This window comes from Haliotis rufescens, unplaced genomic scaffold (assembly GCF_023055435.1).
Source record: "Haliotis rufescens isolate VD_foot unplaced genomic scaffold, xgHalRufe1.0.p SCAF_17, whole genome shotgun sequence".
NCBI classification, from domain to species: Eukaryota; Metazoa; Mollusca; class Gastropoda; order Lepetellida; family Haliotidae; genus Haliotis; species Haliotis rufescens.
Window position 1 is genome coordinate 17,516,779 of NW_025963857.1, and position 27,492 is coordinate 17,544,270.

The 27,492-nt window shown below is 41.1% G+C and overlaps 1 protein-coding gene across 2 annotated transcripts in view; it reads right to left on the bottom strand.

Annotated features, from left to right (window-relative positions):
- LOC124137969 (zinc finger protein 521-like) overlaps nucleotides 1-27,492 on the bottom strand; it is a 72,252-nt gene that overhangs the window by 37,389 nt on the left and 7,371 nt on the right. For both annotated transcript variants that reach the window (XM_046504438.2, XM_046504437.2), the window contains exons 2-3: nucleotides 19,898-19,993; nucleotides 18,520-18,705 (exon numbers count right to left, since the gene is read on the bottom strand). In XM_046504438.2, the coding sequence (XP_046360394.1) occupies nucleotides 18,520-18,705; nucleotides 19,898-19,993 (282 nt within the window). The remainder of the gene's footprint in view (nucleotides 1-18,519; nucleotides 18,706-19,897; nucleotides 19,994-27,492) is intronic.

Sequence of the window (27,492 nt, forward strand, 5' to 3'; positions counted from 1 at the left end):
AATGCCCATTTCCAGCTCTCTTGGACGATTCTCAAAACACAGACCTTGGGTAATTGCCAATAAGTCCCTAATGTGACTATAATGGCTGATTGTTTAGATACACCTGATGAGAATTCTATGGCCAAATTGCTCCATGACTGATAAATATGAATTCCCTCAATGTGCTTATTTCAGACTGCTGCTTCTTGTGTTCTTGAAGATAATGGAAGTGAACGTCTTGCCCTCTAGCTAACTATCTGTTTCATATTTCCTGAGCATACTGACATCAAAACGAGTGTCATAATTATTGCACTTTCTAAGTGTTTGTTTTTGTTGTTTAACGCCCCACTCAGCAATATTCCAGCTATATGACGGTTGTCTGTAAATAATCAAGTCTGGACCAAACAATCCAGTGATTGATATCATGAGCATCGAACCACACAACTGGGATACGATGACATGCATCAACCAAGTCAGCGAGCCTGACCACCCGATCCCATTAGTCGCCTCTTACGCCAAGCATAGTCGCAGTAGATGTGGGTAAGTGGGTGAGTGAGTGAGTGAGTGAGTGAGCATGTTAGTGAGTGAGTGAGTGAGTGAGTGAGTGAGTGAGTGAGTGAGTGAGTGAGTGGTAAGGAGGGTATGTTGGTGAGCAAGTGATTCGGTGGTGGCACATGGTCCTGTGTACAGTGCACAGGTCACACATCAGGTACAGTTAAGCAACGTTGGTTACGGCGAGTCCTTGGATGGGTGTCTGCGCTCGTCAGCTTGACTCTTGAGAGTTTCCAGGGCTTTGGTCCAGCCCCACACTGCATCACATGTAGCACATGTGGTGTTACTTCAGGCAAGTACTTTGTTCATAATAAGCCTCTGTTCACCTAGCAATGGGTACCCGGTAGGATGAGATAATAACCTTCTAGCGCCTCACAGGCAGCTTAGGTTGTATACTCCCAAGGGAGCTTGTTTCAGCAAAAGTCCATACAGTATTGATGGAGGGGGAGACACCAACAATAGGCTCTTCACATCTGCCCATGAAGAGAATCAAACCTGTGTTTCTGGTGTGATCATTGAACGCTTGAACCGCTGGGCTAACTTCTGCTGTTAAATGTATTTGATGCCACAGCAGAGTGATTGAGTGAGTTGGGTTAAACGCTACTTTTAACAGTATTCCAATTATATCACAGTGTGTTAGCTTAATGTGGGAGGAAAGCCCGAAGTGATGCAGGTATCAGACGTTTACCACTTCGGTGAAACCCACAAGCACGGGTATGGTGCTGGCAAACCTAGAAACATAATCGGGGTGAATCGGGGTGAACCGGGATTCGAACCCACAATCATAGGTTTCTGGTGTGCCCAAGGGACGCAACTCTGCATAGCGAATCGCGGCACCTTTGACCACTAGGCCATCCGTGCCCCGATGCCACAGCAGACAAACAGTCCACTACCTAGAATTTACTTGGAAGTCACACATCCAAGCATCATACGATCACAGCCACCATTTTAGCCATCTGATTAGCAATAAAGAATTCTTAATATATTTATTTGACAAATGCCCCCCAAAATACATTCAGTTTTTGCCATACACAATTTCTTTACATATTCACATAGTTTCAAGTTTGGAATCCTGCTTGATATTTGATTTAATAACCTCATTGAACCTTTCATTTCATCCACTATCTTTCCAAATCAATATATAGGAAAAATTGTAAAGCAAAAATAAAAATTATTATCATAAATAAGGTACCAACTTATTATATATACAGTAAACTACAGTTATAACAAACTCAAAAGGACCACTAATTTTAGTTCGTAATAACAGTAGTTCGTTATAAGCATATATACAGCAAATGCCCTGGACTAAAAAATAAGTTTGTTATATCGGTCAGTTCGTTATAAGCGTGTTCGTTATAAACATAGTTTACTGTATAACTGTTTGGAACTGGAGAACCTTTATCAACTTACACAAAGCAGCCCAAAGCAAAAGTTTGAAGCATTGGTGGTTATTTTTCAATATTTCCTCATGTGAGTCAACAGTTTCATTATACTTTTGGATCATACTCTGTTTAAAATCTCTCCCATGGTGCATCAGAAGTAGTGGCGCCAAGGAAACCACAGGGGTTTGAAACCCTTGGGATGTGCTTTCAGCCAACAGCAATATCAGCTATAGAGCACCAGTGATAATGGGTTAGAAGTGGCAGCCTCCCATGGACAAGAGACCTGACCCCTCACAGACAGAGGGCCATTTGCTCACATCAGGGAGCGATCACGTAGACTCTGACCCATGAAATATTTGCTACCTGCAGTCTGCCCGAAACAGGAACAATGGTCCCATGCTGGTAATTGCTATGTGATTGACATGGTACCCAGTGCACATGAAAACATTCTCTTAAATATGAGTTTAATAGGCTATGGTCTGGGTGTTTTACAAAAGCTTATATTTTCAATGCATTATAACTGACAATAGTTTCATGTAGAATTTATCTCTTTTGTTCAGTGTGATTTGCTTTTTAACAAATACGATATATACAAAAGTAAACATTTTATTACTGATATTAGTTGCATATTAGTGCATGTCATAGTTGTTGTAATATGTGCCTTGGCTGTTTAGAAAATTGCCAAGGGGTGGGAACTAATGAAAATGAAACACAAACTAAATTTGTTTTTTCGAGTTTGAGCGGTAGAGAACAAACTTTGTTCAGTTGTTGGTCAAACTATAACATCTGCAATAACTGTCACTTGACAATTAATTATCGAACAATAGTTATCATTGTTAATAATTCTAAGTATACTACCTCTTTTACATCTTTGCCATAAATCCTGTATTTTGGCTTCAGTCACACTAACTAAATTTCCAGATTTTCAACAGACGTCCTCTTCACTGTCAATTATACATAATTAGTTGTTCCCGAATAGCACTATAGCAAGAATTTTACCCCTTCTGCATTGTTGTTTTCTGTAAAAAATGTATGTGTGTTCATTTCTTAATGACACACTCAGGAACATTCTAGCTATGTGATGGAATCCTGTAAATAAACAAGTTTGGACCAGACAATCCAGTGAAAACAATCCTTGCCATGAACCAAGTCACCAAGCCCAACCACCTGATCCATTAAGTCGCCTCTTACTGCTAGCATAGGCTGCTGGGGACCAATTCTAACACGGAATCCCCACAAGGTTGTAACATACACAAGAATATATTGACTGTCATATGAATTTTATGTCTTATATGGGGTGCCTATAAAGATTACTTTCAGATTGGTCTAGAGTGAGTGAGTGAGTATGGTTTTATGCCACTCTTAGCAATATTCCAGCAATATCGCAGCGGGGAAAACCAGAAATGGGCTTCACACATTGTACCCATGTCGGGATTCGAACCCAGGTCTTCTGCGTGACGAGCGAACGCTTTAACAACTAGGCTACCCGACCGCCCCCTTTAGTTACAGACTGGTCAAGAAGATGGTCGAGATGGTACTCATAGAAACAGAGCACCTAATATGGGAAATATGGTACATAAAATCATTCTACAGATATAAACAAGATGATCAATATCTTAATGAAGTTTGTCAAGTTTTTGTAATGGAGTTTGTCCAAAATGAGAGCAAAAAAAGTAATTTGATATTTTGAAAATAATTGTTGATCTTGTGCTGATGACAGCTTAATGACTGTCTCAGTATATTCCTCTAAGTATCCCAATACCTCATCAGTGTTGAAAATCTAGACAACAATATCTAAAATACTAATTCACCCTTTTGCTTAATTTCATAAAAATAAGTTAAATTCTACATTACATGAAATTATTGATGCTGTGCGTGTGCTGTGCCACAAACCAGTTAATACCTTGTGTTTGGATGAAAATAGATATATTTAATTATCCAATCCTCTTGTGATTTAAAGGTACAGAACATAATTACCCACACTACAATTATAATCTCATTTTTGACACTATTTAGGTTTTTTGTCAATAATATATGATAGTTGACATTTGGCAAGATATAGGGTTTCTGGCTTGACAGAGGCAAAATGTTTTAACTAAATTAACATTTGAAAACTTCATCAGACAACACTGACTTTGTCAGGGTGCCAAAAGAAAGCCACCCATAATATCAGAGGTACGCCATGTGGCTTATTCTATAGTTGTTCGACCACACCTTGTAGAAATCCCTTGGTTAGGGTGGGTGAGTGATTGAGTGAGAGGGAGTGTTTATATATTGATTTTCCTCTGTTCATACTACAGTTTCTAATTTTCATTAATGAATCATTGGAAAAAAAATCAGTGAGGGAGAGAGTGGGTGAGTGAAAGTTGATACATTGATCTTCCAAATTTTATCAGTGAATTGTTTGAAATAAGGTCATTTGTGCAACCAAACAAATGGAATAATTATTATTCTTGACATCTATTCTTACACCAGCCTATTTTTCAGCTGAATAATCTTTCAATGTCGCAAGTCTTGCCCACTAATTGTGAAAAATCAATTTAATGTATTGCAGAGAATCAGGACAAACTCATTAGCCTGGACTGAGGTTTGATATTGACAATTGAAATATTGACATATTGATACAGTGTACCTGATGACATTGTTTCAAAACACAAGATGTGTACATGGAAACAGCAAGTAGTGAGTGAGTATGGTTTTACACCGCTTTTATCAATATTCCATCAATATCACGGCGGGGAACACCAGAAATGGGCTTCACACATTGTACCCATGACGGGAATCAAACTCGGGTCTTCAGCGTGACGAGCGAACGCTTTAACAACTAGGCTTCCCGACCACCCCATACATGGAAACAGATGTTGTCACCTTGAAAATTTCGGCTAAATGTAAAAAAATTGGTATTTTGTCAACAACGTTACTCAACTACAAGTGATAGTAATGACCAATAACCAATGACATAGCTGAGAAAGAATGCCTACAGGGATGATATCATTGAAATATCATTAGACTGCCCAATGGTCATCATCATGAGGAACACCCATGCCATCTGGCTTTGATGACACAATCCACCAAGTCACATATTACAAATATTTTCTTCTTATTTTATTCACCCCTAATGGGTGAGTGAGTGAATTGGGTTTAAAGCCACATATTAAAGTACTCCAGTCATATCACAGCGTGTCAGCTTAATGTGGGAGGAAAGCCTGAAGTGATGCCGGTCTTACACATTTACCACTTTGGTGAAACCAACAAACAGGGATAGAGTCCTGACAAAACCTCTTATGACAAGCATGGAGAGACGTGAGTGTCACTGTACAAAACAACCTGACCGTTACAACTGTTGTAAGTCTATGATAAGGTATGGGAGTTATGATCACACATGTTTGTTGTTTAACGCCAGACTCAGCATTACTCTAGCTATATGACGGCGGTCTGTAAATAATCAATGAACTGAACTAGACAATCCAGTGACTGACATCATGAGCATCGATCCACGCAATTGGGATACGATGACATGCATCAACCAAGTCAGTGAGCCTGACCACCCGACCCCGTTAGTCGCCTCTTACGACAAGGAAAGACTTGTGTTCAAACTGTCTGTGTGACAAGTCACTTGTCTTCTCAGACACAGAATCTCATAAAGTAAATAATTGCTTGCCAGCAATAATAGTTTGAAAGGTAATGTTTCCACAGTAACAAGGCCCAACCTTCAAACTGCTACTGTATTTTGGCATAAGAAAGTAGAAATTTACCGAAAATCAAATCACCTAAACCAAAGAGATGAAAATCTGTGCATATATATATATTCATTTTTGACCTAAACTCAATCCATGCCTCAAACCCAGAGAGGCAAATCGAAAATTCAAACTCTTAACTCTTTATGCATATCAATAGTTATTTATGAAAGCACAATTACTTTCCAACTTAAATGATACACAGTCAGCTGAGTTTAAGGAAGGACTAAACCAAGCACTCCCTGTAGGGCCATCACTGAATATTCGGCCCACAAAAACTTCGGAACCTTTCATTGCCGCTAATGGATATACATAGAAACAAATAATGTGTAGTTGTATAACATGACCGACAGATTGGAGTTGCCTGCCCAGGGCACTATCATTACTACCTGCTGAGCCTCTCGGAGCAGGAATAGCCATTGCCTTCGTCCCTAGATGCTCATAACACATGCTGAGAGAGAGCGGGACAAAACAGGTTTGAGATCAGGCAAAACCATGGCCATGTTGACAGCTCATTTATCTCCTGGACAAAAACAAACCGTAGAAATGATCTGGACAAGATTCTGACAAAATCCATGTTTATTCATGTCAAACTTGGAATGACATGTCCAAAAGTTGAGGGTAATTAATCATGCACTGTTTGAAATTGCAACATGGCTGTGAAAGTGACAATTTGAACAGCATGATACATCCTGATTATGGCTGTCACTTGTACTAATCTTTGGACAATGTTCATGTTCACATTCTAACTGTTTGTCTTTTACGTGTTAACCATAATATCTGAACACTCCGTTTGAGAAAGATGACGTAGTATAAATTAATACTCCCCCCACCCCCAGACACAGTTTGGACCAGACAAACCAGAGACTGATATTATGAGCAACGATTCACGCTGTCAGGGTATTCTGACATGCTATCAACGAAGTTTCTGAGTCTGACCCAATCCATAAAGATGTACAAGAACTACAACAAGCACATGTTTCTGGGGACCAATTCGAACCCAGTATCGACACACACAAATATGAATTTGGCATCTTTTGCACATTTTGCCATAATCCAAATATGCATAAATTTAAAACGCTACTGTCATCTTCGTGTAAACAATTACTTGGAAAACTATGTAAATACCTGTATTACAGCTATGAAAGAAGACGTAATTATGAAAAGCCTGTAAACCTGTAAATTTGTACCTGACATTACCTTTTTTCATGTACCACACTATTTCAAATGTATGTATTGTATATGGGCCAGTGGCCTTGGTACAAATAAAGACTTCTTCTTCTTCTTCTTCTGTCACACACTGGTTCCTGGCAGTCTGTGTGTGGAGACAGGAATCTTGTGTTCAATTCAGATGAATCGATTTGTAGCTGACAGAGGTCAAGATGACATGCAAAAAGTCCATCCGATTCTGAGACATTTCTGGAATTTCCAGACTCAATCGTAGCGCCACCAGTGGCTATTATGAGTTATGTCCCTTCTATGTCCCTCCTATTGACCAATCAGATTCCATCACTCATATATCACTTGCATTTGCTTCAAACAAAATGGTGGCGCCCAGTAAAAATGATCTGCTCGACAATCAAGATCTATATTGCAATAAAAGAGGTCTCACATCGCGAAATGCATCAGAACACTTGAGCACCTTGATAAAAACATAAAAAGATTTGCAAAATATCTGTCGACGCCCACTTGACAGTACACATGCTTTGCTAATCCTGCAGTCGACCGAAATCTGCACGTTGAAATCCATGTAGTTTGTTATGCGACTTTGATTGGACTATGCACAGACTAGTCCAGCCAAAATGTAACTCCGGAATACCAGCCTAGTTTGGCAAAGGTGGGAACTGGACTTGTACAGTCAGTTAACGCCCTTGCCTCAGGAAGATGGTTCTGAGATAATAAGGACCTAATCTTCCCTCAAGTCTTGCAAATTAATAAATATCAATGCTAAATTAATCATTCACTGCCAGGGAAATGCTTTCAATTATTAAGATTTCAATGATTAAGATGGACAAAGGTATTTTTTATCTATACACATACAGAATAATTAATTTTATTATTAATTGATATACCAATATACTTTTAGTCGATACATCAATACTTAAATTTCCAATCAATTACAAATCTACAAATGCCCACTGGGCAAATTGATTGTTTGTTTGTTTTGTTTGTTGTTGTTTAACGCCGCACTCAGCAATATTCCAGCTATATGACGGCCGTCTGTAAAATAGTCGAGTCTGGATCAGACAATCCAGTGATTGACATCATGAGCATCGATCCACGCAATTTGGCCACAATGACATCAATCAACCAAGTTAGTGAGCCTGACCACCTGATCCTGTTTGTAGCCTCTTTTGACAAGCACAGTCTTCTTTTATGGCAGACATGGGTTGCTGAAGACCTTTTCTGACTCAAATCTTCATGGCTCGGCAAAGTAATTGGTTTTGGCGAGAAGTTGGTAAAACCTTTCAACAAGCACTAACAGAGGTAGGGTGAGGTTAAATTTGGTTTAACGTCGCATCCAAGATTATTGCCCTTATATAGCGACGTGCATGCATGTGTGTGTGTGTGGCTGCTTGTACTAGTTCGGACTGATGCCGATTTATAGTGCTAGCTCACTGAGATATCATGCCGCAGTTTCACATGAATACCCTACTCAGACACAGTATACTGACTCCGAGCCGACCAATCCATGTTTTAGCCCCTTAATACCAAGAGCCAGACAGGGTAACAACAAGTACCATCTTTAAATGTCTTTTGGTATGACGCGGCCGGGGATGGAAACCCAGACCTTCAGCTCCCTGGGCGGACGCTCTACCACTAGACCACGGAGGCGGTCTCACTAATAGAGAAGAGAAGAGACGTGTATTAGATACCTACTCCATTTAACATTCTACTGCATGCTTGCTCAGAACTCTGAGAACATTGTGATCTAGATTAGATCATTAGTTTCTACACAACAGTTCTCTTGTATCAAATTAAGTTTGGTTATTGGCAGAAGAGGGGGTGTCAATCTGCACCAATCTTTTTGCTGCTGTTACTTTTTTTCGTTATCTAAACTGGTAATATTTCCTTGTTGGACACTGATGTGTTCTGGGCATGATTGAGTTGGATCACAGTGGTCCAGATGAGCAACAGTCACGACAATTCCAATAAAACCATGAATGGAACTTCTGTAACGATCTACTGGTAATTGAAAGGAAGGATTGGTAGCGATACAACTATGCATATAAACTAGAACCAGAGTGAAAAGGGACAGAAAATGTATTGCATGCACAACAGAATAAGTTTTAACTGTACACGAGACATGAAATACACTGGAGATGACCTGAGGTCAGTGGAAGGCCAAGGACGACTGATTGACCAAGAAATTGAGATACTGCTATATCATACCAAAAAAAAAAAGAGAGAGAGATCAGAAAGAGTTTTCAGTCAATATAGAACACCATGTGATCAGAGAAAAGAGGAACTGATGCCACTTCAGAGGAGATCATTGTATCTCCACAGAGGAACTGATGCAACTTCAGGGAAGATCATTGTATCTCCACAGAGTAACTGATGCAACTTCAGGAGAGATCATTGTATCCCCACAGAGTAACTGATGCAACTTCAGTTGATCATTGTATCTCCACAGAGGAACTGATAAAACTTCAGGGAAGATCATTGTATCCCCACAGAGGAACTGATGCCTCTTCAGGGAAGATCATTGTATCTCCACTGCAGAACTGATGCAACTTCAGGGGAGATCATTGTATCTCCACTGCAGAACTGATGCAACTTCAGGGGAGATCATTGTATCTCCACAGAGGAACTGACGCCATTTCAGGGGAGATCATTGTATCCCAACAGGGGAACTGATGCAACTTCAGGGAAGATCATTGTATCCCAACAGGGGAACTGACGCCATTTCAGGGGAGATCATTGTATCTCCACTGCAGAACTGAAGCAACTTCAGGGAAGATCATTGTTTCTCCACAGAGTAACTGATGCAACTTCAGGGAAGATCATTGTATCACCACAGAGTAACTGATGCAACTTCAGGGGAGATCATTGTATCTCCAAAGAGTAGCTGATGCAACTTCAGGGAAGATCATTGTATCTCCACAGAGTAACTGATGCAACTTCAGGGGAGATCATTGTATCTCCACAGAGTAACTGATGCAACTTCAGGGGAGATCATTGTATCTCCACAGAGGAGCTGATGCAACTTCAGGGGAGATCATTGTATCTCCAAAGAGTAACTGATGCAACTTCAGGGGAGATCATTGTACCCCCACAGAGGAGCTGATGCAACTTCAGGGGAGATCATTGTATCTCCACAGAGGAGCTGATGCAACTTCAGGGGAGATCATTGTATCACCACAGAGGAACTGATGCCATTTCAGGGAAGATCATTGTATCACCACAGAGGAACTGATGCCATTTCAGGGAAGATCATCAGTGGAAACCATGATCGAGATCTGGCGTTGCTTCAGTTGAAAAAAACCAAACAAACACAATGCTACATCATAATTACTCTTCTGGAAGAAGGACCAGTGAGAAGGTGATCCTGATGGCAAGGGCCACTCAAAGACTATTGCAATTGTGTGTTAAGAAGACCAACTCCAACCCAGAAATCAGGCCCAGCTGTCCAGGAACTAAGCGGCTTTTTAAAGTTTCACATATAAGTAAGGTGAGGTGAAATGGAGTTAAACGTCACATTCAAGATTATTGCATGCACGTGTGCGTGCGTGCATGCAATTTACAGAGCACCTTGAGTCCTTTACAACATTGTTGTGGCAAAATTAACTGTTATTGTGATCTGAAGCAACATTCTGAGAACACATTCACATAGGGGTAGTGAGACTACTTCCAAACATTCCAAATCATGACAATCACCTGAACTCAATTACACAAGCAATAAATGTTTAATTGTAGTTTACAAAACACACATCTGAAGATGTTTTATCTTGTATTACAAAGCTATTATACAATTTTTTGAAAATGTCAATATGTATTCTGGCAAATAAGTGAACCACATAAAATTCTTCATGAGCTGGAAATAAATCTCTTTGAAATGTGCAAATACTGTGTAATCAGGGATGGAATCTGAACCAAAAAATCACAAAATGAAAGCAAAATCAAAATGGTAGACTGTTTCATTGTTTCTGCAGTCTTCAAGGGGTCTTTGAGCCTTTGAAGATCTCAAATCCATGAACCAATCGCGTATGAGCGGGAGATGTGACCCTATTGTGAAGGGCACCCCCTAGGGACAGCGCTGGACTCAGATTGTGAGTGGTACACTCAGTCTCCCTGCTCCCTGTGTAATTACTGGGCTTCTCTTCACCCCAGGGGGTGGGCTGCCTCTGACAAGACCACTAGGCCACTGCACTGTGCTGCCGACTAACATAGTCAACCCTCAAGGGGTCCTCACAAATGTCTTTGAAGACCCCCCTTGTGAAGTTCATTACGCCAAATCTGCCTTCCCTGGTTCATATTGATTTTAGAAATCACAGCAAAGCTAACTTGCAGAAAATCAAGTTTATTTTTCCATCCATGCTGTGCTAAATATATATACCTGGTGATCAGTGGGCGTCGCCAGAGTGCTTAGGTGCTTCCATCCACATGCCTGTGGCAGACACATGCATGCTTCCACAACTTGGTAATGGCATCTACAGAAATAGCAATTTGAAAACTGCTCACCACTTTGAGTTTATATATTACAACTGCATTCCAGAAATCAATCATAAAATTTAACCTTTTTTCACATTTTTGTTACAAATATTGAATACTTCAAGGATAAAATGCTCAGGGTAAACAACCAGTTTCAGAACAGTCACACACAAATAACAGAAAATCAATGCCATTGATTGAAATAAGAGACACCAACTGATGCCATAGTTACCAATAACATTGAAATTGCATCTGCTTGATTCAAGTACTGAGTGAGTGAGTGAGTGAGTGTTTATTTTTTTTATGCCAGCAGCAACACTGCAACCACATCCCCTTGCCAGGTATATGCCATAAGAGCGGAGCAGGGACACCGCCAGTCAATACCCTCAGTCTGCCGGGAGCCGAAGGCCACTCTAAGCAGACCGGGCCACAGTTGAGAGACGGACAGCCCAGGTGGTCATTTGTCCATGGACTGTCTGTCCTCGCTAAGCTATTGTGACACCCGATCCCTGCTAATACTCCCCTTACAACAATCATAGCATGCTTAGCACGGAATCTATACAAGTGTGCACACTTATTCAGCTCTGAACAATATCAGCAATCAATGAAAACTTTCTTCTGACAGATTGATACTTTTCTTATTGAAATGAACAGCTACTGCTATATCGGTAGAGGTTGAGTTAACTAATTATGTTTTTAAATAAGCTTTCAGACAAATATTAGGACTGTTCAAAATACATAAAAATAATTTCAGTGAGAGTAGTTTTACACCAATTTTAACACTATTCCAGCAATATCACAGCAGGGGTAACCAAGGATGTCCCTCGCACATCGTACGAATGTGGGACTGAAACCAAGGCCTTTGACATGAAGAGCAAACACCTTCACCAAAAGGCTACCCTACCAACCTTCCACTTATGGAACACCTGTTCATTTCACAACCAACCTATGATTGTGGGTTCGAATCCCAGTTCGCCGCAATTATGTTTCTAGGTTTGTCAGCACCATACCCGTGCTTGTGGGCTTCACCGAAGTGGTAAACGTCTGAGACCTGCATCACTTCGGGCTTTCCTCCCACATTAAGCTGACACACCACGATATAACTGGAATACTGTTAAAAGCGGCGTTAAACCCAACTCACTCACTCACTCACTCATTTCACAACCCTCAGAGAATTATCTGTACACGAAGAATTGAATTGCCATTGACAACATGTCTGGTCTGTAGACTCTTACTCCAATGGGGGTCACACAGAATGAGGGGTCCACTGCTGACACCTTGTTGTGAAACTGTGACTCTCAGCTTTATACAAACCAAGTTAACACTCTCACATCTGCTTTCCCAGGCACAAAGATATTGTTGAATAACCAGTGAGGTACACACTCAATTTGTGCTAACCTGATAACACCAACCATGGCTACACTGGTGACCTGAGAACACCACCTACACTGGTGACCTGAGAACACCAACTACACTGGTGACCTGAGAACACCAACTACACTGGTGACCTGAGAACACCACCTACACTGGTGACCTGAGAACACCAACTACACTGGTGACCTGAGAACACCAGCCATGGCTACACTGGTGACCTGAGAACACCAACCATGGCTACACTGCTAACCTGAGAACACCAACCATGGCAACACTGGTGACCTGAGAACACCAGCCCTGGCAACACTGGTGACCTGAGAACACCAGCCATGGCTACACTGGTGACCTGAGAACACCAACCATGGCTACACTGGTGACCTGAGAACACCAACCATGGCTACACTGCTAACCTGAGAACACCAGCCCTGGCAACACTGGTGACCTGAGAACACCAACCATGGCTACACTGCTAACCTGAGAACACCAACCATGGCTACACTGGTGACCTGAGAACACCACCTACACTGGTGACCTGAGAACACCAACTACACTGGTGACCTGAGAACACCACCTACACTGGTGACCTGAGAACACCAGCCCTGGCAACACTGGTGACCTGAGAACACCAACCATGGCTACACTGCTAACCTGAGAACACCAACCATGGCAACACTGGTGACTTAAGAACACCAACCATGGCAACACTGGTGACCTGAGAACACCAACCATGGCTACACTAGTGACTTGAGAACACCAACCATGGTTACACTGGTGACCTGAGAACACCAACCATGGCTACACTGGTGACCTGAGAACACCAGCCCTGGCAACACTGGTGACCTGAGAACACCAGCCCTGGCAACACTGGTGACCTGAGAACACCAGCCCTGGCAACACTGGTGACCTGAGAACACCAACCATGGCTACACTGGTGACTTGAGAACACCAACCATGGTTACACTGGTGACCTGAGAACACCAACCATGGCTACACTGGTGACCTGAGAACACCAACCCTGGCTTTTCTGGTCACCTCAGAACACCAAACAATGATAAATTTCAAACAGTGCATACGAAAGAAAACAAACAAATGATACACATTTAGGTATAATATTCCCTGTTCCTTGTTAATGAATCAATAATATTTGGCAACAACAATAAACAACCTTATCAAAGACTTTGACAACACAATACAGCAACAAACATGCGATATAAACAAAATTTCACAAGTGCCTGAAACTTACAAAGGTGCATCAGTTTGAATATGGCCATAAATATATAATAGCACATATTCACAGCTCTTAATCAATACGAATGTAAGATTTGATAACTCATTTCACAGCCTGCTGCCTGCCAGTCTGGACTAGGAGCGACAGTAATAGTGTCCAAGTACGTCGTGGTGACAGCTCACGATTCTCAGCACCCGTTGCCTGTCACTTTGCTATTGACGCAGCCCCGCTGATAGTCATTTCGCACCATCACTTCACATTTTTCTGTTCATCGATTTCTCACATTAAAGGACAACCTATGTGAGAAACTGGATTCCTCTGGGAAATGATATCTATGGTGAGGTATAATGTTTTCGCTTCAAATTAACGTCTGCTGGAAAGAAAGACGATATGATAATTGGATGAGGTCTATTTCACTTTCACTTTTTTAATCTCTCCAAATATCTTGACAGGTTTTTTTCGCGTAACCGTGATGAAAGTCCCAAACTTGTGAACAATGAACAAGGCGTGTCAGAAATTTATCAAAACTGATAAGTTTCCTCATTGTGAATCATGAATCTTTGAATTAGGCTTAGGATGCGGGAAGGCCATACATCTCTATTCATAACACACATGAACTTGAAAGTCACCCTCAACACACATGTACACATAATGGCTGAAATTTCATGAATAATAAATCATATGAGCCCTTTCACACAAACTTCAACTCTATCGCTTTCAAATATCTTGCTGTCATATACTCACTTTTCAGTCTGTGCCCAATACTTTTGAGACTACTAGCCTGAACTTGGCTCTTAGAGTCATTTTCAGTAGTATTTACTACTATTATGTGGACTAATGTTTCTGAGCTTTCAAGCCTGAACAGAATCTACTAGACTCAGGCTTTAGACCAGAGGCTAAAGTCGCAGACTGCCTTTTTCAACCAAATAGGGGCAGTCGGGTAGCCTAGTGGTTAAAGCGTTCGCTGGTCATGCCGAAGACCCGGGTTCGATTCCCGACATGGGTACAATGTATAAAGCCCATTTTTGGTGTCCCCTGCCGTGATATTGCTGGAATATTGCTAAAAGTGGCGTAAAACCATACTCACTCACTCACTCACTCATTTCATCCAAATAATTTATCACCACAGCTGAAGGTGTTAATTCAACCTCATGCCTTCTAAGCTATCGTGTTTATTATCATGGTTGGTTGGTTGGTTTGTTGTTTAACGCCGCACTCAAGAATATTCCAGCTATATGACGGCGGTCTGTAAATAATCAAGTCTGGACCAGACAATCCAGTGATTGATATCATGAGCATTGATCCACACAATTGGGATTGATGACATGCATCAACCAAGTCAGCGAGCCTGACCACCCGATCCCGTTAGTCGCCTTTTACGACAAGCATAGTCGCCTTTTACGGCAAGCATGGGTTGCTGAAGACCTATTCTACCCCGGAATCTTTACGGGTCTATTATCATGGTTATCATGCAAATTCTATTAAATATTTTGAATCTTATTTATGTATCATCTTACAACAAAATGTTCACATAAGTGAATGGCAACAACAAATACATACACTATTTCAAGGAGCTGTCCATGTTCTCAAGGGGCTTCACATAAACAAGAATTGATTCCTTTTCAATACCAACAAACCCAGCCTGTTAACACATGGCTAACATACCTCTTAAACTTGTAATTGGTTAGTTAGGATAAGATTGATCTTGAAAGATTGAATGAAACTTCCAAGCATTTCAAACAAAAACCCAATCCTACAAAATTAACGTTTTTTTCCAATTTGATATTGATCACATGAAAGCATTCAGCATGTCACATCTGATTCGGGCAATGAAACTCTATTACATCATACTCCCCACAGCAATCAAGGACTCACTTCTATATTAAGTCAGGAAGTAGGAACGATGTTGCCAGTTCCATGTACTACACATGTGCTTGGATTATGCCTTGTCCAGCCTTATTTGTTGAACTGATGAGATTGGTACTTCCTGGTTTCTCTAACCGAAATGAAATAATGGTAGCATCAAAACTATTCAAATCATCAGGAGATGAGGCAGTGCTACTGTTTAACTTTCCCATCCCACAAACTTCATTGCAGGCTAGGTTAAAACATGGTCCACTGTTAGAATTTAAGGATTAAATGTTCTCAAACAGCAACAGAAATATTAAAATGTGATCTGGATGTGAAAGCTGCCACAATTATTCTAAATGCTACGGCACCACCTGCATCAATAAAACCCACAGTGTATAACAGTATTTATTCCCGTTTTAGGAGAATAACACTCTCAAATACCCTTTTCAATCACATAAAAAGATAGCATTCCAAACAGTATTTAAAAGACATTGCCTGAGACGGTTCCTTTTCCAGAGCTTCAACATAATGCCCCGTGAAGATCCAGGTTAGAATTGGTCTTCAGCAACCAATGCTTGTCATAAGAGGCAACTAATCAGATCGGATGGTCAGACTCGCTGATTTATGCATGTCATCATATCCAAACTGCATGCTCATGATGTCAATCACTGGATTGTCTGGTCCAGATTGGATTATTTACAGACCGCCGTCATATAGCTGGATCCAGGTTAGAATTAGTCTTCAGCAACCAATGCTTGTCATAAGAGGCAACTAATCAGATCGGATGGTCAGACTCGCTGATTTATAAATGTCATCATATCCAAACTGCATGCTCATGTTGTCAATCACTGGATTGTCTGGTCCAGATTGGATTATTTACAGACCGCCGTCATATAGCTGGATCCAGGTTAGAATTGGTCTTCAGCAACCAATGCTTGTCATAAGAGGCAACTAATCAGATCGGATGGTCAGACTCGCTGATTTATAAATGTCATCATATCCAAACTGCATGCTCATGATGTCAATCACTGGATTGTCTGGTCCAGATTGGATTATTTACAGACCGCCGTCATATAGCTGGATCCAGGTTAGAATTGGTCTTCAGCAACTAATGCTTGTCATAAGAGGCAACTAATCAGATCGGATGGTCAGACTCGCTGATTTATAAATGTCATCATATCCAAACTGCATGCTCATGATGTCAGTCACTGGATTGTCTGGTCCAGATGAGATTATTTACAGACCACTGTCATATAGCTGGAATATTGCTGAGTGGGGTGTTAAACAAGAAACACACACACACTCTATATAGTTCAAGCTGTTAACGATCACATCCATATATAACTAAAGACAGCAGTGAAACGTGTAAAGTCCATTAATTCTTAAAGAACAGAGTTATCTGATTGGTCTATCATCGTCTTGCAAAAACTCATACAAGTCACCTGGCCAGTCTTTACAGATACTCTGGCATTTGATGTGATGTCAGTTGCTTGTCAGCATATGGATCTATGTCACACACAATTATTTCACCAAAATAGCTCTTTGTAACATCTGAAGTAAAAAAGATAAATTTGTTACTTGTGTCATAAGCAGGTTGAACAGGATTTTATGAGCTGGACATTCACATACACCTTTGACCTTCAGTCTTGTGATGTACAAGGCTTTCTGCTGGTAAAATCCTGTAGGCAGCTGGCGACACATGTAACTCCAACTACAGGAGTTGACATCAGCGTGTAATGTCCATTATTATTACTCCTCCAAGAATCCAGCCATCTGATTGGCCATCGCTGTCTTGTAAAAAAACGAAGATGTCACCATGTCTGATCTGATGTCACTTGTCACGTCACTGTCGGCCCAGTTCCAACACTAAGTGACGGCACTGAGAGTACGATGTAGATCATGATGTCGCACAAACATTTCAGCAAACATTAGTCTTTGTGAAATCGTAATGATCAATTTGTTCCACGGATCTTACAGGGAGACATCTGGGAAAACGTGAAGATGGAAACCATCGATTCTGCCTCACATGATCCCAATTTTACACTAATAGGACACAGTAAAATATAAGCTAGATTTTCATCCAAATGTTTCAAAATTGGGAGGTAGGAGGCATTTAATTTTTTTAGTAAACAAACTGATCAAGTCAAACGTGAACATTTGCTATCTATTGATTCACATCTTGACAAGCCTATTCCGATACTTGAGTGTTCTTATGCTGAGTGTATTGTTACAATTTCATCCTTTAAGCAAACAAGTTAACACACAAGGCATATATCTTCGTCTGAAGGTCATGACAAGTGAGGAGAGTAAGGATGACAATCGAATATCTTGTTACTGCCCAATGGTGCTAGTAGACCAGGGCCCACTTGCACAAAGCGATCATAGCACTAACACGATCGTAACTCCCATACTTAAACAAATGCCTATGATAGTTGTGGCGCTAAGATCACTTTCGGGAAGGGGGCCTGGGCCCACTTGCACAAAGCGATCTTAGCACTAAGATGATCGTAACTCCCATACTTTAGCATAGGCTTACAATAGTCTTAGCGCTAAGATCGCTTTGTGCAAGTGGGCCCTGGGTCCTGTTCTTAGCACGATGTTGATTGTAAGCCTATGTTAAAGTATGAAAGTTACGATCATCTTAGCACTAGAATCACCTTGTGGAACAGGGCCCAGCTGCAGCATCAAACAGTGATGTTAAACCATCTATAGTTGAGCATTAACTGAGATGGACCCTAGAAACAGATAACAAACTCCAGCCTACCTCCTGTGCAGTCAAAGTTCCGATGATCCATGAACTGGTCGAGGCTGTTAAAGATGGCATTGCATGATTCACAACAGAACGGCTGACCTCTGACCTCTGCCGGATCTTCATCCGACAGGATCTCACCATCGTCATCCTCTGTCCCATCAGCCTCCACAACAGGAACTGGGGTCTGTGACAACGACTCTACAAGAGCAGCAGGCATGGCACTTAATAATATTGTTGTATTCTAACGTACATTGTGCTAGGTGGTAGTAATCACATTGCTCTGAAATAATACGAAAGCTGTGCCAAGCCTGAGATGATAATAGAAAACAATAATCTTGCAAGCTTGACTTACCACCAATGACGAAAGCATTTCATAGTTTTCGAAAGTCATATGAAATGTGTGTTCATAACATGTTGTATGTTATGAGAAAAGCAGAAGTTTGCTTTATAATGCCTCACACAGCAATATTCCAGCTATAAGACAGCGGCCTGTAAAAAACTGAATCTGGATCAGACAATCCAGTTTGATATATCCAAGTCTATTATTTCAACTAATAAATTTCAACCTTATTTCACTTAATTTCTGATTAAATTTGTGTGGGTATATGGTGTGCTGTACCCTGTGTGTGAGCAAATGTATTACTGGGGTACATCATATGATATACCCCGAAGGATCAGTTGACAGTGAATTTATTTTACCGCTATTCATTCCAGCAGGTCAAGAATATAAGTCTGCAGTGTCACTGAGTTAGAAAAACTTATAGCAGACGAAATAAAAGAACTTCCCTTTACCCAATGCATTTGGATAAACATTGGTCCATTTCAGAAACTCAACGATACTTAAGAGATAAGCAAGTTACCTAGGAAGAATTAACAATAGATTTCCCAGAGGGCTGGGTGGCCGGGTAGCCTAGTGGTTAAAAGCAGTGGTAGAAACTAACAGGTTTGGTCCACTAGTCCTTATAATGATAACATATAGCAAAACCCTTAAAAAGGGCAAATTTCTACTAGTCCTTATGATGCCTTAACTATTGGGCAGTTTGGCAAGGACTACAGGACTAGTGTCAATTTCTAACGCTGTAAAAGCGTTCACTCGTCATGCTGAAGACCACGGTTTGATTTCCAACATGGGTACAATGTGTGAAGCCATATTCTGGTGTCCCCGGACTTGACATTGCTGGAATATTGCTAAAAGAGGTGTAAAACCGTACTCACTCACTCACTTGACATTGCTGGAATATTGCTAAAAGTGGCGTAAAACCATACTCACTCACTCTCAGCGGGCTACATGGAAAATAATTGCCAGTTCCCAAACCAATCAGATGTTAATGTTAGGTAAGATAATAATTCTTGTCTGACTTTTCTGATTCTCCTACAATACAAGACTTACCAGAATCAGTGCCCACTGTTGTCACATCAGGCGTGTCCTCATCTTGTATGGAGTTGTCTTCTCCTAGATCAAGGCCATCCTCTCCTGTCAGAGGGACTGCAATGAAACAGACATCATTATTGAATGCAGGGACAAATCAAGTTACAGACAAATCTACATAAATCTGCAATTGTTATACAAGGGGTGGCTGATGAAAATTTAACAATTGGTTTCTGTTTTCATCAAGTATCTCCAACTGAAAGGGCCACCTTCATCAGCCATCCATGGGGACAAGGTGTCAACTTTAAAGGATGGTGCTACTTCCCTTGTCACTGTAAGCAGTGGGCAGTGGAGCTCAAGAGGTGAAGAGAGAGTCTAAAAGATGATCCAAGACCAGGAAGATCTTCAACTGACACCACTAAGGTTGTACAATACATCAAATGATTATGGATGATTGAAGGTTCGTCATCGAGAGAACTGACATCATTCTGAAGCAGACCCAGCTGATTTTATGAAGCAATTTGTAACCATGGGTGGGTCTTAGGTTCAACACTAACAGCCAGAGACTAAACAACAGTCAAAGCATGTAATGTCTCCTCCAAAAAAGAAGGCTGTTCCATCAGGTCACAAGGTGATGGCTTCGGTATTCTGGGATTCCAAAAAAATCTTACTGCTGGACTGACTACCTCCCAAAAGGTCAGGCTCACTTGAAGTGTGTGGTTCCACCTGGACAATACAAACCTGTGCACAAGTATCAACGTAAGAAATTGACACTAGTCCTGTAGTCCTTACCAAAGTGCCCATCATAAGGACCAGAAGGAATTTGCAATTTTTAAGGGTTTTGCTATATGTTATCATTATAATTTAAGGGCAAGTGGACTAAAAATGTTAGTTTCTACCGCTGAGTATGTTGTCGCCATGGCTACAATGCATGACTGTTGCTGTAAACTCATTGAACATCCTCCTAATTCACCAGATTTGGCACCATCAGATTTCAACTTCTTCCCAAACTTCAAGAAAGAACTGTCTGTCAAGCACTATGCAAATGATGATGACGTCATTTCTGCTGTGAAGGGACTTTTTACACTCAAGAATCACTGGCAGAAGTATGTGGACCTCGAATGGAACTACGTTGACCAACTCCATCAACACTGTCAGAACTTTTCTGCCACCCCCCGCATGTAATGTAGTGTTATGAAAGTTGTGAGTGAGTGAGTGAGTTGGGTTTAACGCCGCTTTTAACAGTATTCCAGTTATATCACGGCGTGTCAGCTTAATGTGGGAGGAAAGCCCGAAGTGATGCAGGTCTCTGACGTTTACCACTTCGGTGAATCCCACGAGCATGGGTATGGTGCTAGAAACATAATCGGGGCGAACTGGGATTCAAACCCACAATCATAGTTTCTGGCGTGCCGAAGGGACACAACTCTGCACAGCAAATCACAGCGCCTTAGACGACTAGGCCACCCGTGCCCCCTATGAAATGGTGGGGCGGTCGGGTAGCCTTGTGGTTAAAGCGTTTGCTCCTCACGCCGAGGACCCGGGTTCGATTCCTGATATGGGTACAATGTATGAAGCCCATTTTTGGTGTCCCCCACCGTGACTGCTAAAAGCGCCGTAAAACAGACTCACTCACTCACTCACTCACTCACTCACTCTCTATGAAAGTTGTACCTGAAGACTACTGTTTTGTTTTTCCCCTGTTGGGGATCTTGTGTTAGCAACTAATGCTGGTGGTCAGACTTGGTGACTTGATTGATTGCGTGGATCGTTGCTAACTATATCAATCACTGGAGTTTCTGTACCAAATTACCACTGAATGCAGTAGTTGGTTGCAGGGGAATGGAAATGTCTACTGGATGTGACCATCATCTCAAGTTATTTCTTACATTTTGTCAAGTGAATATCTTCCTTGTAACTTGTGAGCAGTATCTGTCTTTTGCAAATAAATATTCAAAGACCTTTGTCAAGATGTAGGACTTACAACAATAATCAATTCAACTCAGTTGATGTACTTGACTTTCTGCAGTGTACCACTGTATTTCATGAGTAATCTACGTACAGCAATGGGCTGATTGCCAAGAAGTACCAAACTTCTTCCCTGTAGCTCTATTAGAGTGAGTGAGTGAGTGAGTGAGTGACTCAAATCAGCCAAATCAGCCAAGTCACAGAGCCTGAGCATCCAATCTCCATTATATTTTGTTTGTTTGTTTGTTTAACGCCCCTCTCAGCAATGTTCCAGCCATATGACGGCGGTCTGTAAATAATTGAGTCTGGACACAATTCAGTGATTGACACCATGAGCATCGATTTACGCAATTGGGATACGATGACATGCATCAACCAAGTCAGCGAGCCTGACCACCCGATCCTGTTAGTCGCCTCTTACGACAAGCATAGTCGCTTTTACGGCAAGCATGGGATACTGAAGACCTATTCTACTCCGGATCTTCAAGGGTTCAATCTCCATAATAGTTGACTCTAACTTCGAGCATAAAGAATTGGTGACCTAGTCTTAGAAACAGGCTGTTTACATTACTATAAGGATTAGTAACCAAAATAAGTTTAAGAAATAGGTTTCAGTATTGAGATAGGGGGCGTAGGTGTCTCCTGAGGTTCATAGCATGAAGACCTAAGTTTGATTCCCAACATGCATACTATGTACAGAGCTCCAGATAAGCTTTTGGTGTTGTGGGTATTTTACCCACGCATTTTAAAATCATTGGGTATCAGTAATTCTATCTGGGTATTCAAATTTCTGTTACCCACTAGTTTTTACACATGTGGGAATTTAAGTTAAATATTTAAAAACACTATTCATCTAGTCCCTGCAAACTGGTGTCGTGTGGGTTCGAGAGCTTTATAGGACTCAAAAATACCACGATACTTCCACAAGAAAGTGTGATGGCAAATGATCATGATGTAACTGTAATTGCGGAGTTCGGCAAGGTTGACAGAATGTCCGTTTATAATTTCAAAAAAAGTTGCTGATTTGCTAATGGAATATGCAGGGTTACTTCACAATATTTGGATGATATGCACAAGTTTTATTTTTGTAGCGAATCTGTAATGTTCGTTGCGTATTTGATACGCTTGGATTTGATTTTACTGAGTATTTCTGCATTTTTTATGCGTATTTACGCAGATACGCAGCTTATCTGGAGCTCTGATGTATGAAGCCCACTGCTCGTGTTCCCTGTCGTGACATGACTGGAATATTGCTAAAAGCGGCACAAAGCTCAACTATTTCACTTTGTGAGGTAAATAGTATCTGTGTATAGTTCCTGTACAAATTACATTCAAATTTTTCAACAATCAGAATAACCTATGAGCCAACAGACTAGAAGGAACACGAGTACATATGGATCACTCGCAACCCGTCTGTTAAATACATGGAGCTACTGTCAATATCAGAAACCCAGAGGTCAAGTAAAATGATGGACAATTAGCCGACTGCCATTATCACATTTCAGAGCCCCACAGATTCCCATGGAGCGTAATAACTAGCCAATAACACACACATTACCACTTGCAACTGTGTACCGCTAATCTCACTGACTCACTCACTCACTCATTTACAAGAGTGCTCAATTACAGGAGCTAACTGCCATCCTGTAAGATAACAGTAGTCTTGGTAATATTTTATCCTTCTGATACTGTATAATGCACATGCCATAATCCCTGAATCTAGGGCCATAGAGCAGTTGTCTCCTTACAGCTTACTAACAACCCAAGACACTGGTACTGAACATGAAAGAACAAGTCTTTGAAAGTAAAGTTACCGGAGTGAGTGAGTGAGACCTATCTAGAAATCCAACTAAAGATCCCTTGCCAGGCAATTTGTGATTTCTTTTGTAATTTTGTGCAAATTTGTCAGTGAAAACCTGTACAACGGGTAGCTGGTGTGAGTGAGTGAGTGAGTGAGTGAGTGAGTGGGTGAGTGAGTGAGTGAGTGGGTGAGTGAGTGAGTAAGTGAGTGAGTGAGTGAGCGAGCAAGCGAGCGAGCGAGCGAGTGGGTATGTGGTTGAGTGAGTGAGTGAGAGTGAGTGAGCGAGTGAGCGAGTGTAGCTGGATGAGAGTGAGTAAGCACCCTGTACAAAGCCACAACAAGAGTTGTGAAATTTGTAATTCTCATATGGGCATATTTACAGACATTTGCTGATGACCTGGGGCTGAACAGCAGCCTTTAAGCAGTTCTTGATAATCCACCAATACACCAAGAATGGATATCTCACCTCTCTATGTCAGGAAAGGAACTCAGGACTTGAGTATGACAAGCCAACACTTTAACCACCAGGCTACCCCACTGCTATGTATTTGTAACGTATACCTCACATGATTTATGTAAGTTTGTTTGTTGTTTAATGCCGCATTCAGCAATATTCCAGCTATATGATGGTGGCCTGTAAATAATCGAGTCTGGACCAGACAATCCAGTGATTGACATCATGAGTATCGTTCCACACAATTGGGATACAATGACATGCATCACCCGACCACCCGATCCTGTTAGTCGACTCTTACAACAAGAATAGTCACCTGTTATGGCAAGCATGGGTTGCCGAGGACCTATTCTACCCCGGATCTTCACGGGTCGATTTATGTAAGTAAGGAATGCTCTATGTACAATCATGACGATGATGACAGCTACTGCTGTGGCGCACCTATCATTTCAACATCCTGATAGAAACTCCAGTATAAGGGAAAACTCCTTCACACATTCCACATGTGTTCATGTCATTCTGGTCTCTGGAAGCAAACGGAGCAGTTACACATGCATTTACTTCCTATTATTATTACTCATCTACTTGGGTTGGCCAACACTGCTTAAGGATTTGGGAATTATCACTTCTGTTTTGAGGAAAACAGGTTGATGATCTCAATAAACAGTCACTTACAGTGTATGCTGACCTCAATGAACAGCCACTAACAGTGCATGTTGATCTCAATAAACAAATGCAGCGCATGCTGATCTCAATAAACAGCCACTTACAGTGTATGTTGATCTCAATAAACAAATGCAGTAAATGCTGATTTCAATAAACAGTCACTTACAGTGTATGCTGATTTCAATAAACAGTCACTTACAGGGTATGCTGATATTAATAAACAGTCACTTGCAGTGTATGTTGATATCAATGAACAAATGCAGTGCATGCTGATCTCAATAAACAGCCACTTACAGTGTATGCTGATCTCAATAAACAGTCACTTACAGAGTATGCTGACCTCAATAAACAGCCACTAACACAGTATGCTGACCTCAATAAACAGGCACTTACAGTGTATGCTGACCTCAATAAACAAATGCAGTGATTGCTGATCTCAATAAACAAACTCTTACTGAGTACGATGACCTCAATAAATGGACAGTGGGGGTAGCCTAGTGGTTAAAACTTTGCTCGTCACACAAAAAACATGGGTTCAATTCAACGTGTGAAGCCCATTTCTGGTGTCCCCCACAGTGATATTGGTGGAATAGTGCTAAAAATGGCGTAAAACCATCCTCACTCACTCACTCAATAAACAACCTCTTACCAACTTTGCAAATCCCAATTAAAAAGCACTAACTGAGCATGCTGACCTCTCTAAACAACATAGTATTCACATCAGTGTTCGCCATTACATCATTGTGTGTGTGTAAATGCACAGGGTAGAAATAACCTACAAAAGACTTTTTGAAAATTTAAAACAGGTTATCATGTTTCTTTTTAATACAGGGTGGTCGGGTAGCCTAGTGGTTTAAGCGTTCTCTCGCCACGTCGAAAACCCGGGTTCGATTCCCGACATGGGTACAATTTGTGAAGCCCATTTCCGGTGTCCCCCGCCGTGATATTGTTGGAATATTGCTAAAAGCGGTGTAAAACCATACTCACTCACTCACTCTATCTAATACAAATAGATCTGACCTATTACATAATGAGCCAGGAACTAGCAATATCAGAGTTCACAATGTCAGAGCATACAATGTCAGAGTTCACAATGTCAGAGTTCAGGAAGTTCCGACAATCTCAATACCCAAAGTAGTTCTCCTGGCACGCATCTGAACGACTTGGACTCCTGCAGGAATTGTACAAGTGGTATATTTTGTAACAAAATAAATTATTTGGCTACATATCTGTGAGCGTGGGGACTAATTTCACAGGTTCTGACCATCACGACAGACTGCAGCTGATCAGTTTATCCCATATAATTGCAATAATTTAATAAATGAAAAAAGTCCAAAGAAAACATTTGGCTTTGGTAAGTCAAACTGAAGGTGAAAATAACGCTTATTCCCAAGATTTTGAAAACGTCATTCATGACAAGCAGGGTTTCAAGGGACTGTGTTGTTTGCCAAGCAATTATTGACAACTATTTCCAAAGCTGTACTTCTGCTGTTGGTGAGGTAACATCAACCACAGTATTCAGTTAGGTAATATGATAGAACTTGATAAATTACAATTCATAAACCACAGCAGCACCACTGTGTAGACCCCCAACTTCCACTGCATATTTCCATGGCAACCAGCTGCTCCCCTGGGGTAAGGGCTACAATTAACTGAGAAAGTTCCAGCTTCCCCCAGGGGGGTCAGGCTCCATGGCAACTAGGCCATCCCAAGTCTCCATCCCCTGCTGCACAGTTGACTCACCCTGACCCCAAGGGAAATCAGCTGTAGGCTTGCCAAGCAGTGAATAATGGGAGCCCCCACCCCAGGGGACAAGTCCAGAGATCCCCACCCCCTCTGAGAATACATTGTTCTCAGCTTGCAGGTTAGTTCTCGAGGAAAATACAGCTCAAAATCCATCAATTTCCTACTGCAATAACATGTTTTTCTTCTTTCCACAATTTTCTCTGCCATCAGCTTTCACGAGATCTTTCCATATCAAGATAAAGATTTTTTAACAAATTTTCAGAGACGTGTAATAATATTTTATGTGGTCCATACGGATTCTTGAGTCGAAAGCACATATTGAGAATGAGAAGACAATGAAAACATCCATCCTTGAGAACCCAGTTCTTAACTCAACCATGGATACAATGCATGGTATTCTTAAACCCATCATCCATTGCATTAAACTTGGACTTATATATATATGTGCTAATACTAGGCAAGAAATAATAATTTCCCCCATTTATTTGCCATTTATCATCCAGTGATTATAGGTCTTTTTAACCAATAGCTTCCAACATGGCAAGGGCACGAAACTAAAAAAACATTCAGTGGCATGGCGACATGTATTTCCATGTTAACTGAACCTAAAACATTCAAACTTTCAAAATCTCGGACCTCAACTTATTATAAGCAGTGATTGAAATTAAGCATGAATTGCAAATGGTCCTGTAACTCTTATCAATGATAGACAGGGTCACTCAGCATTAGAAACTAACAGTTTTAGTCCACTGGTCCTTGTAATGATAACATATAGCAAAACTTTTAAAAAGGGCAAATTTCTACTACCGGTAGTCCTTTGATACCTCCACTATTGGCACCTGTGAAGATCCAGGGTAGAATAGGTCTTCAGCAACCCATACTTGCCGTAATAGGCGGCTATGCTTGTCGTAAGAGGGATCGGGTGGTCAGGTTCGCTGACTTGGTTGAAGCATGTCATCGATCCCAATTGTGTGGATCGAT